Source organism: Canis lupus, chromosome 5 (assembly GCF_048164855.1).
Source record: "Canis lupus baileyi chromosome 5, mCanLup2.hap1, whole genome shotgun sequence".
Taxonomy (NCBI): Eukaryota; Metazoa; Chordata; class Mammalia; order Carnivora; family Canidae; genus Canis; species Canis lupus.
Genome location: NC_132842.1, coordinates 25,448,067 through 25,461,263, shown reverse-complemented (window position 1 = coordinate 25,461,263; position 13,197 = coordinate 25,448,067). Strand labels below are relative to the sequence as shown.

Here is a 13,197-nt window from a genome sequence, read left to right as displayed (position 1 = left end):
ACAATCTTTTAACAAAAGATACTGATTTTACATTTTACATTTTATAAAAAACAATGACCATCTTCCCAAGACCATTTTTCATGTAGTTAGTACCCACTGTTCTGCTCAACTGAACTTACTAAAATACACAGGTCAGAAAATATTAAGGGAATTCAAGAGCAGAGAGCATTGAAATAATACTAAAACTATTTAAGAGGTAAGCATAACATACAAAGTTGCCAAACTGACAAAGTGATATCTCATATTTTCTATGATAGTCTGTAATGTAGGCAGAGTGAGTGCTACTCCATTTTAAATGCTGGGATACCATGACCCAGAGAAGTGGCTTGCCTAGGTCAAAGAATTTCATCTTCCTACTCCTCTTTCAGGTCACTGTGCCAAATCCCACTGCCTCTTAAGAGATTACAGCTTTAAATTAAGTAGACTTGAGCAGTAGCCAGTGATAGCAGTTCATTCCAACTCATAAAACTGATACTCCCTTATTATAAAATACTACTTGCTACAGAGCTGAGCATCATACCCTGATGGGAGAAGCCATGCTAGAGGCAGACTTCTCAGAAGGGGGCCAGAGTGGTAAAAGGAGAATGGTAAGCACTACACGGTCTAGATATGCAGAAGTGATCAGCCCTCTATGTCACAGGACACAAGAGACTGGAAGGGAAAACCAACAAAGTTTGGGAATGGGGATCCCTGGGTGGTGCAGCAGTTTAGCGCCTGCCTTTGGCCCAGGGCGTGATCCTGGAGACCCGGGATCGAATCCCACATCGGGCTCCCGGTGCATGGAGCCTGCTTCTCCCTCTGCCTGTGTCTCTGCCTCTCTCTCTCTCTCTCTGTGACTATCATAAATAAATAAATAAATAAATAAATAAATAAATAAATAAATATTAAAAAAAAAAAAGTTTGGGAATGGAAATGCTGGGTGAGGGCAGTGAATGTGCTGTGATGGTTACTTCTTATTGGTCCCACACAGTGGCTCTCAACTTGAGGCTGTAGGAGAGATACTGTAACAGCGGAAGGGGAGATGAATTCTATGTGACAGGGTAAGGGAGGCCAACACTGTGGGACACACAGGGATTTGCCAGGAAGGGGAACTGACGGTGGAAACGACGGTAAGGAAAATAATGAATCAAATAATAATGACTGTAATAATAAAAGTTATACTAACATTTTCTGGTTATTTATTAGGTGCTGGCATATGTGTTCTATACCAGTTTATCCCTGAAAAAGCAACATACTATTACTACCATGCCCATTTTATAGGTGAGAAAATGAAGATGTGGAAAAGTAACTCCAAATCATACAACTAATAAACTGTAGGAGAACTGAAATACAGTTAAGTCCGACTTCAGAAGGATGCCCAGGTGGCTCAGCAGTTGAGCATCTGCCTTTGGCTCAGGTCATGATCCCGGGGTCCTGGGATCAAGTCCCACATCCTGCTTCTCCCTCTGCCTGTGTCTCTGCCTCTCTCTCTCTCATAAATAAAATCTTAAAAAAAAAAAAAAGTCCTACTTCAGAGACCATGTTTGCACTTGTTTTTAAGATTTATTTATTTATCTTAGAGAGAGAGAGTAAGAGGGAGTATGGGCGGGAGGTGTAAGAGGAAGAGAGAGTCTTATTAAGCAGACTCCATGCTGAGGGTGGAGCCTGACATGGGGGCTCCATTTACAACCCTGAGATCACCACCTGACCTGAAATCAAGAGTTGGGCTCTTTTTATTTTTTAAGATTTGGACTCTTAACTGACTCTGCCACCCAGAGACCACAGTTTTATTTGTTTTATTTGTTTTAATTTTTATTTATTTATGATAGTCACACAGAGAGAGAGAGAGAGGCAGAGACATAGGCAGAGGGAGAAGCAGGCTCCATGCACCGGGAGCCGACGTGGGATTCGATCCCGGGTCTCCAGGATCACGCCCTGGGCCAAAGGCAGGCGCCAAACTGCTGTACCACCCAGGGATCCCGAGAGCACAGTTTTAAAACAACCATGATTATTTTATGGCTATGATACAGAAAATCTTTAAGAAAAAATAAATTAAGGTTCCCTGAAATCTACCTTTTGCTTTTAGCATCTTTGTTCCCTTGCCAACAGAATCAAGTAGTCTATTTCAGTCACACAGATATATTTAAATATCCATCAGCTAAAAAGCAATTCTACTGACTGACCTAACATGTTCAGAACCTCTTTTTTAACCTTAGTGATTTCAAAATAGTGCTGAATGTGCCAGTCCACATCATGACGTTGGCCAGTGAGTCAGCTTTGTAGCCCACCTGGTAGGCTCAATTTGGGGGCTCTGCACGATGGCAAGTATGTACCATGAAATAAGAGTTCACGCTGAGCTGATCTGTTTACCACCTTTCCATTTTCTTTCAGCATCCCTGCTTCATTAACTCCTTCATCTCTGCCTCCATATAGGCATGAGTCCCTCAAGTCTGGGTCTAAAAAAGTTTTAAACCATACCCAAGGCCCTATTGGCTCTTATAACTAAATTCTATTTCCCTCTATTGACAAACACCAAAAGAGAAAGGGAACATGGAAGATGGTACAGTAAACGAGCCCTCAAGCCTGGAAATGGGGATCTTCTGCTTGCGGCTAACAAGCTATATGACCTTGAGAAATTTCTTTTTCAACTTTGTGCTTCCATTTTCCCATCAGTACAATAAAATGCTAACTAATACAAGGTCCATCCAGTTACCTGATTTAAAACAAAAAGGAAAGTATATCTATTGTAGGTCTGCTGTGACATAGCTCAGACACACAATTACATCATGACTAATTAAATCATAATGTCTCCACTTAACAGAGATGTCTTCATTTAATAGACTATATTGCTAAAACACAGTACTACCGAACACAGGTGCTGTGAGGACCGTCAGACACGCAGGCCACACAAGCAACCTTAATGGAAATTGTCTTTCATTAAAACTTGGGTTCTAAAAATCTATGTATTCTCTATAACAGCTGTATTTTTATTTCAAGATACTTTTAGAAATTTCTTTGTATTACCATTATGAAAGTAAGGAATCTGTGAAGAGAAAACTTACACTTCCTCTTGGAAGAGAAGAAAACCACATGCTACTTTTTTTTGCCTTGGTGCAATTTAAAACTAGGTACAAATTGAAAGCAGCAATTCTTTTAGAAGGCACATTCGGTTGCACACCAAATTGGACCATATATATCATCAAATAATTCTAGCATTATAGTTATGGAAAAGTGCTTTAAAATTATACATCAAAGAAACAGTTCTGTTAAAATCTCTCTTACTGGGAACTACATTAGGCAGAGTTGCTGTCAGAATAATGGCCTGCAAGAATTGCTCATTTCTACACAGGCTTACATACTTTCATAGATGTATGTATCCTTGAGAAGAACATAAAGCCGTATAATTCTACAACTACCTTATTAGACTGAATGTTGAGATGAAAGCGTGGGTGCCGCGCATCGACATTTACCCTGTGATCACCACGTGAGCAATCTTTCCACAAAGACATGAGGTAAAGCAGGTGCCAACCTAAGGCCAGCCTGGGAGACAGCGTGATAATGAACAAGGGCACAGATGCTGTCACTAACATTCTATCTGGAACTGATTCCTCTCAAAGAAACATCCTGAGTTCCAATCTAATGCTAAAACACACCGTTAATAAAATTGACAACCCTGGGGATCCCTGGGTGGCTCAGCGGTTTGGCGCCTGCCTTTGGCCCAGGGCGTGATCCTGGAATCCCAGGATCGAGTCCCACATCAGGCTCCCGGCATGGAGCCTGCTTCTCCCTCCTCCTGTGTCTCTGCCTCTCTCTCTCTCTCTCTCTCATAAATAAATAAATAAATCTTTAAAAAAAAAAATTGACAACCCCAACGCAAGCTTACTCCTGATGAAAATAAAATAGTAACAGTTCAACAGACTTCAAATGAGGGTATTTAGGATGCTCAAAAGAAAAGGGACATTAGCCCAGTGAGATGCCCTATGACAAAAAGATTTTCACAGTCGAATACATTTCACTCAGTTAAAGGTCCCTCTTGAAGGTGGGTCCTCCTACCATGTGTTATGATAGTAAAGACTCTGAGGAGTCCTGAAGTAAAGGACTTAACTTTGCTTCACTTAGGCTAGCTCTGACACTTCCAACTTTATTTCTCCAGAGAGCTCTTTTCTCTTTCAAAAAACTTCTACCACCATGAACCTCACAGCTTCCCAATGTTTAAAGACTTCTGTGATGAGACTGCTGGTGACAGAAATAGGTATGTGTGTTATGTTTTCATTGGTTTAAAACTTAGCACCAACTCTGCAGGGCAAAAAGATTTAAGGGGAGGTTTGCTAGAAACTTTTGGAAAGGAGATGGCTTCTGCCTCAGGGAAAGCTTTCAGAGGCCAGCCCTCTTCCTGAGCAGTGTGACCTATGTGGGTATGAAGCCTGGAACTGCTGCAAGGATTGTGATCCCAGAGGAAAGGCAACCTCAAGGTAAGAATTGGTACTGCAGATGGCAGAGAAGAGAGACGGAACGAAACTAAGTCACAGGCAATGCGATGGAGGGTCTGTAGCAAATCACTTCCGTAACCATCCTATCTCTGGACTACCTGGTATATCCTCTCAATTGCTGAAACCTATCTGAATCGGATATTCTGTTACAACATAAAGATTCCTAGTTTGAGGCATTCCAGTGAATTAAATTATACTGAAATTTTTAAAAAGAATAAGAGCTTCAATACTTCTATAATTTAAGAGAAACTTTTATCAGGAAAATCCACATTGAATTTGTACAATTTCAGATAGAAGTAACATTATTTTAATTACCTTTTCAGTGTTCTTGTATTTTTCCCATCCTTTCAGCATTTTCAACCACTTAGTAGTTCTTTCAATTTCCAGTTGCTTTTGCTAATAAAATAAAATTGAAATCTATTGTTACTGTTTGAGACTTCCATACTTACAAATTACCAAAAAAAAAAGTCAAAGAAAATCCTGTTAAAAAAAAACTACTAAAAAATTAAGCTCTTAGATAGCAAATATACTACTCTAACTTAAAAAAGTTAGATAAGTGATTATAGTTATAGCAATAGTATTCCATAGCTGGAGTTAAGATACAGGGGAGACGTTCCAATGGGACAGGTAGAAGGAGAGGAATCGTTTAAATTTTCCAATGCTTTTACACTAATTCCTGAAAACTCTATGTGGTCTACAAAATTAAATCAAAAGGAAACTCTAAAATATTTTGCAATGTTTTTTATGCAGCAATAAAAAAACAACTTCAAAATTCCATTCTCTTCTTTTACATTTTACTGAATTCTATCATCTTAATGTTTTCAGTGACTGAGATGATTCTTTAAAGGAGAACTGGTATGTATTTGTGGAAATATGAATATCTAACTAGCAGTATGTTAGTGAAAAATGTATCCAAAAGTAAGTACAAGTTGCTGCCCTAAAGAAAGTTTAGGGAAACTCAGGGCAACTGTCATGGACACAGATGGTACTGTGACAGGTATGACAACATAAGGTCTAGAAAAAGATGACAACAAGATCACAATGGAAGAAGCAGTCAAATCCACCTAGGGATGTTAAAGAAGGTAAGCCCTAAATGAAGAATTGAAAGATTATTAGGATTTTATCAAGTGCAGTGTGGGACTGCATATTCTAGGAAGCATGGACAAATGCAGTTCTGAAACAGTTCAGCACCTTGGAAGGCTGACAAGTAGTTCTAAAAGGCTAAAAAGAGGAAGCATCAGGAGATGAGGCTGGAAACGTAGGCAGGGGTCTTGGGTGTCACACCAAATTGGAAATAGAGCAAAGCCAGGGAATGAAGAAGGTGATACAGAAAATGCTTCTTCCTCCCTTCTTTGGTTACCAAGAGAAGGGGTGTTTTTTCCTAATTATTTTGGCCTGCTATCCAATCTCTTATTCACTCCTAAAGTGGTAAAGTGACTTAATTAGTAAATTTAGAAAAGGATCTGGGCACGGACAGCTCCTCTGTCCCTTTGCTGTGGAAGCCTGAACCCTCAGAAGGCACACTTGTAATCCATCCTTTCAGAGAGGGAAAAACACCCTCCTCCTCATCCAAGATGACAGTGACCTGTCTGTGACTAGATGGTCAGGAGTGACTCCTCCTGGGCTTCTGAGCTAGGGAGCCCACAAATGCTGCATAACTGACGTGCTTTTTCTCCAGCCTCCGGAAGTGTGCTGAAATAGAGCAGGCACCTAACTAACGATTTCATTTTCATGAAAAGAACCCAAAGTGATTGTTTCTTATGAGTGAGCTGAAATTCCACTATTTTATGAATTCCCGGAGCCCACATTTTCTTTTCTGGAGACCTCTGTAAGTGTAAAAGGTCTATGAATCAAAAGCAAAGGAAATGAAAGACTAGACAGCAAAGAAAACAGTTCTGAAGATCTACTTTATGCTCAAAACGGTGTGCTCATTACAACCCTGTGAGGTACATATAATCATACCTATTTTATAAATAAGGAAACAGAGGCACAAGGTCACTAAAGGACTTTCAGATTCCCATATCCAGTAAATTCAAGTGTGAGGAGAGGTTTGCGGCCAGGAGCTTGGCTTCAGGACCTACACTCTGAGTCACCACAGCTAGGTCTCCTGCTTCCCTCATGTCCTCCACTCAGCTCAGGTGATTGCAGTTTCAGATGAAAGCAATGGCTCCATATTGATGGTCTTCAATCCAGCCTCACAAGCAGATGGCAAAAACCCATCATCAATATTTTTAGATGTAAAAGAAGCATAAAATCCCAAAGAAAATCCTGATTTTAGGAAAATATCCTCATTTTCCAAAAATGAAAATATTTTTAGAGAATTTTTATTTTTAGGCATATTTTTATAACTCTTTAATTCTTAACTCTTTCTAAAAATTGTGATAGGTTTTTCATAATAAAAGATCACAAGTGAGCAAAACATACTGTTATAATTCCCATTTTTCAAAAGACTAAGCATATTCTTCATTATATTATTAGTGATAAAATGTTGCAGATGGTTCCAAAAATATGTTTAATTTTAAAGCTCAGTGGGGCACTGAAATCTAATTAATGTTTCTGCTAAATGTGACTTTAGAGAAGGCCAAGCTGTGAAAAATTAAGATTGATCTAAGCTTAGTATTTTTTTTGTTCTCTTGCGCTTCCTCCCCTGACTTCTTCAAAGCACAGTCCCCTTCTGCACCAACAGAAAAATACCAAATAATTCAAGCCAACCCAAGAGTATAACAACATACACTTTGCCGGAACAACCCTGCTGAGACCTAGCAGGTCTCTTGCTATCTTTCATTTTTATGACTATGAATTATCAATGAATCACTTTAAGAACTACTCTTTTTTTTAAAGGCATACTCTGTTTTTTTTTTTTAAAGGCATACTCTGTATTCTAATTCTTATCATATACATTGATTATTTTAAATGCTATATACACTAGCATGCAAGGACAAAACACACACACACACACAATTTTAAAAACTATTAATAAGTATTCTTTTCTTTCCCCTACAGGGAAGATTAAAAAAGACAGATGTTGGGAAAAGCTCCTGGCTGCAGGATTTAAAAATTATGTATCAGTAGGTCCATCAGGTTTAAATGTTAACTCCATAATGCCATCAATTCAGCCACACCTGACTTGATCCAAGTGACTGTTCTCCTCCACTCATGAATCTGTAACTCGTGCATAAAATATACTTTATCACCAAGCATGCCACAACTAACTATTCCACAACTTATTCTGAAGTAAGAAGTAACTGAAACCACAGGTGGCAAATGTAAACTTGAATGCTCTAGAAAGACAGGCTAAGGAACTCCATCTTGTCATGGACTCGGTAATACCAAGACAAACTAGAATATAAGAGCAAGTGAGAATCTTGACGTACAGGCTCAGCACATACTCAGTCTCAACATATCCAAAACTATTTCCCTGACCATGCTGCTATCACCCTGTTCTTCTCAAACATAAATTAATAGCATCACTCCCTACTCCTGCTGGTCCTGTCCATTTCTCTTGCATCCATCATGTCCCCTGCCCCAGTTCAGCAATCCTTATCCCTAGATGAAGGCACTGAGTCCTTACTGGGAGCCCGGATGGTCTTCAGTCCCACCTCCACCACGACCACAACTTTTTAAATGCATCACAGTGAAAAACCCTTCCATGGCTACCCACTATCGGCAAATAAAGTTCAAACTTCTCCATGGATGACCCTTTACAACATGGCCCCATTCACCTTCCAGTTTCACATCTTACTACTTGTATAATCTGGTTGCTCTGAAATATTTGTCATCCCCGGTACATGGTGTATCTTCATGCCTCTTTAACCAAAGTTTGCTACTGTCTGCCTGTGATGCTCTTCCCCACCATTGTTTGGTAAAATGCATCCTCTCAAGACCCAGTCAAATGTCAAAGGTCTGGAACCTTTCTCAAATGCCTCCAAGCTCCAAACAAAATTAACTGTTTCCTCAGCATTTCACGGCATGGACTAAGGACCCAGCTGGCCTAGATTCAAATCTGAATGGGGCAAGTTACCTAGTTTCTCTGTATCTTAGTTTGTCTGGTCTACAAAATAATAATTATTATGATTATTGTCATAACACCTAAGAGCTGCCCTAAATTTTAGCTGCCTTAAACCCAAACCTTATCATAATTATAATTATTCAAGTATAGACTCCTTGAGAACAAGAACCATATCATATATTCCTATTTTAATTTCATCACCTGAAATAGTAGTAGTTATATTTAAAAACTCAAATAAGTATTTTAAAGTTAAACACAATTTATATAAGGAAAGAGAAGTAAACAGCACTGTGAAACCATTAACAGCATTCTGTGATCCCAGAGGTAGAGTGGTAAGAAGAGGAAAGAGTATGAATGGATGGACCAAGATCATAAATACTTTTGACATTGTTGTGCACTTTTCTTCCCATGAGCTGTTTTCAGAAAAGGACTAAACTTCCATTTGAAGTCTGCAGTCTGACACCTGGTTGTCCTACGATGACGCTTCCTCTGAGTCAGATGGGCCCCTCCTACTTGGGCAAGGAAGGTGTAAGGATTAAAACTGGCTGGGACCAATGTCTTCGTTGCTGCTTCTCAGTCTCCAGTGACCTCAGACTATATTTTTAACCCTACGCAGGACCAGCTGAACAGTAAGTACTTGACAACTGTGGAACCGTCCAGATGGTACTAACTTATCTCCTGTCTAGTCCCAGGTTCTTCCCATTGTTAATCTGATTAAGAACCCTGATAATAATGGCTACACGTACACACAACGCATTTAGGATATTGAATGGCCTTCTCTTCTAGAATAAGAAATTTTGGAACTCTACTAAAGTTCAAGTCTTCAGATGCTTTTCTGTCTCTCCTATTTGAGTATCAGGATGAGTGACAGGACGGTGGACTGGAGTGGATTGGAGTTCCACACATCTAGACCTCGCCAGCAGAGGTCAGGAGAGGACAAGAAGTATAGGAAGGAAAGCGTCCTGTTTTGACAGAATAATGACACTGAAAAGTCTTTTGGTCATGTCTTTTGAGTAAGATTTCACACCACATAAAAGTAAGATACTGATTCTAAAGATATGAATAGACTCCAATTTTCCATAAGCTATGCAAAATACTGCATTACATAAAGGAATAGCTGAATTCATGAAAATTCACAGCCTTACATACCCTTTCCTCCTTATTAAAAACATCAATAAGCTCAAAGAAACAATATAATCCATTATTAATATTGCTCTCTGCTGAGTAAATATAATAAGTGTGATTGTTTATTTGTTCAAATGCCTGTTTGGGGGAATCCAAAGCACTCTGCAAATATCAACACTAATCCTCTTATGAGGGACTGCCTATTGCTACCCCTATTTTAAACAGAGAATTGCCTTCTGTAAAATAACACATGTCAAAGCTGGAACTAAAACCCTGATTACTTGACCATGCATTAGTGTAAAAGCCTTTCCAAATGGCAATAAGTGCATGCTTCAAGTGTATGCTTTGTAAAGATTAATAAACACGTGTAGAATTCAGCAAGGTACTGTTTCCATTGATGTTATTCAATGTGGTAATACATGCAGAATTTATTAGTTTCCTGGAAACTGCAGGTTTGGCCATTAAGACTACGCAGTGGCTGAAGAACAAATGAACTAAAACCAGAAAAACTGGGGGGCGGAGGGGTGGGGCGCAGATTCTGATAAACTAAAAAGTTTACAGTCTTAGGTTGCTTTGAGTTTGCCTAAAGTTCTCATTCCACTTTAAAGAGACCAAAAGTATACAAGGCAGGTAGTGCAATAGGAAAGCAGTTTTATACAAAATTTATACAAAAGGCATAAATGGAATAGCCTCTTTCTTAGTAAAAGATTGGCAAATGAATATAAAACTATGTCTTATGTTAAATTATTAAAGTATGCATAGATTTTTTTTTAGTGACTTCCTATTAAATTCTTTAAAGTAAATAACCAACTAATTACAAGCATAATTGCACTGGGTAGGTCTTTTCTTCTACAGGCAAGTCTCTTAAAAAACAAAAATCTAAAAACAACCTCCCTCAAGCATGCATCTTCCACTAGTTTTTGTCTTCTATCTCTTTTTCCTTCACTGTCACCTTTCTTGAATCAGCCATATCACCAGTTCCCAGACTTCTGGACTTTCTGCACCAGAAAATTATATGAAAGAGAAAGAGAAGCAGGGCACTAAAGGCAGAAATCTATATGGGGTTGCTAGATTTTATTTTGCCAAATATGGATTTTTTTGTTAAAAGACACCTTCTACTTCTTCTCTCCCTAATCTCTCAAATAAAGGCCACTGTAACATTCAAAAGTGTTTAAGTCACTATATTTAGTGTCATAAAGCAGCCATTACATTCCCTGGATTTTCCATTTAGCCACCACTTACTGAGCATACACCCTCTGCAAGGCTCTGTGTTCTGGGGCTACAGGAGTAAAAAGAAGAGGGGACCACCCCCCATAAAGATTACATCCTAGTGAGCAAAGTAAAGAAGTGAGTAACTACTTAGAATGTGAAATAGTGTTAAATGCTAAAGAGAAAACCAGAGGAAGGAGGGAGATAATTAACATGTGTGAGGGGAGGGAGTTCCCAATTTCAGATATGATGACCAGGGAGAAGGGTCTTATTCTGAAGGTGACCTGAGTAAGTAACAAAGAAAATGGAATGTGTCTCATAGTTATCGCAGGGGCAAAGGGAGGAAGCACCCCAGGAAAGGAAAAAGCCAAAGAAGGAATATGGCTGGCATGCTCTGGAACCCTATGGAACCAGCGAGTAAGGAAAAGAAGGCAGAGCCTTCATAGAAAGCAGGTCAAACAAGATTTTGAAGGTCTCTCTAAGGACTGTTTTACTGTGGATATGGCTGAGCGTCAACACAATATTCCAATCAGTGGGTCATGATCTTACTTATTTTAACAGACTTATTCTATCTCTTTCAGTGAACAGAAAGATTGTGGGGAAAAAAGAGGGACAAGAGCAGAAGCAGGAAGATGGAAAGCTCCATAAAAGAGGTTTAGTGGACAAGGTGACAGAAGTAGTGATGTAAGTCATCAAATTCTTATTACATTTGAAGGAAGACCTCGCAGGAATGCTGACTGATGAAATGCAGAGTATGAAAGAAGGAAAGTCAAAGATATCTTAGAAGTTTTAGACTGAACAACCAGAAAAGCAGAGCTCCCATTTACTGACATAGGACGTCTATTAACATAATGGATTTAAAGAGAATAAGAGAAACTCCTGTTTGGACATTTGTTAGATATCTAAGTGCACAGAGTAAGTCACATATTTAAGTGTAGACATTTAAATGTATATAAAGGGATAGAAGTATGAGATTCGGGGAGCCAAGTCATCAACATACGGCTGGCATTTTAAGCCAAAAGATGAGATGAAATCAATAAGGAAAAAATACAGACAAGAAAGAGAAGTCTAAGACCTGGGCCCTGGGGCACCTCAAAGTCCAGAAATGGAGGAGATAAGAAGGAACGAGCAGAGGAAAGTGAGAACATGTGGCCAGTGAGGAAAGAACACATGGAGCACGTGAGGGCCTGAAGGTCAGGAAGAAAGAATGTGTGAGAATGAGACTGTAGCCAGCATGTCAAAAGCCACTGGTAGGTCAAGAGGAAGACAGAAAACTGCCTACTGGATGTCACAGTATAAAGGTAACTAGAGACTCTAAGACAGGCCAGGAGGGGGTGGGAATAAAGGTGGGGAGTTAAAACTCATTTTGAAATGGATGCAAGAAGGAAATGCAGGAAAGAAATGAGAAAGAGAGTCCAGACACCTCTTTCAAGGAGTTTTACAGGAATCACAGTTCTGAGGAGGAAATGGGACAAAAGCAAATTGGTAGTATTGTTGCTTTACCGGAGAAATAATAAACTTTACTCTGATGGGAACAATCAAGCAGCATGAGAAAGAATTCAGGAGAGGAAGGGAAGAATAGCTCGAGGGATGGCCCTGAACAAGCAACGCGCTCAGTGATTAGAGCCTATAAGTACAAATAAAGACAGGTGGGTAGGTGTAGTTGTGGAAGTTCTCCAATTGCTTCTTTTTTCTTATAAGAAATATGAAGAACGTGAGCTGAGAGGACAGAGGAGGTGCTGAAGTTTACGGAGGAAAGAACATGCTTTCTAGGCAGCATTAGTGTCCTGTTGAAGTTTGTTATCATGAATTTAAAGTGAGGCCAGCCCAGGTGGCTCAGCGGTTTAGCGCCACCTTCAGCCCAGGGCGTGATCCTGCAGACCCGGCCGGGATCGAGTCCCACGTCGGGCTCCCTGCATGGAGCCTGCTTCTCCCTCTGCCTGTGTCTCTGCCTCTCTCTCTTTGTCTCTCTCTCTCTCTCTCTCTCATGAATAAATAAATAAAATTTAAAAAAATAATAATAAAGTGAAAGCAGTCAGCATGGTTGTGTCTTTTCCCTGTTACACTTAGCTGTGTAGGTGCAGGCACCTGCAGAGGCAGAGAATTGGCCTGAATTAGGGCTGGACTTCAGTCCAGAGGAAGAAAAAGAGGTGAGGGTTTTAAAGGTGTCTGCGAGTGATTGTACTGGCTGACCTACAGGAGAATTTCAGCTGGGAAGAGAGAGGAATGAAGATATGAGTGTGATGAGAGATAATGTAACTGTTCTTATATCATTGAGGTCCAAGGATCAGTGAAGAAGGACACTAGACAAGAGAGAGAGAATAGGCAGAGTGGGAACAGATCCTCAGACTTCCATTTCAAAGTAGACTGACAGAAGCCACCAAT

At 39.7% G+C, this 13,197-nt stretch overlaps 1 protein-coding gene and 1 long non-coding RNA gene across 5 annotated transcripts in view; one reads left to right on the top strand and one right to left on the bottom strand.

Moving 5' to 3' along the window:
* The window catches only part of USP6NL (USP6 N-terminal like), a 169,200-nt gene that overhangs the window by 47,034 nt on the left and 108,969 nt on the right, over positions 1-13,197 (bottom strand). For all 4 annotated transcript variants that reach the window (XM_072825843.1, XM_072825845.1, XM_072825842.1 and 1 more), the window contains one exon: positions 4,785-4,865. In XM_072825843.1, the coding sequence (XP_072681944.1) occupies positions 4,785-4,865 (81 nt within the window). The remainder of the gene's footprint in view (positions 1-4,784; positions 4,866-13,197) is intronic.
* On the top strand, positions 8,185-12,781 carry LOC140632905 (uncharacterized). Its single transcript, XR_012030550.1, has 3 exons — positions 8,185-9,107; positions 11,394-12,113; positions 12,514-12,781. It is a non-coding gene; the product is annotated as an uncharacterized lncRNA (long non-coding RNA).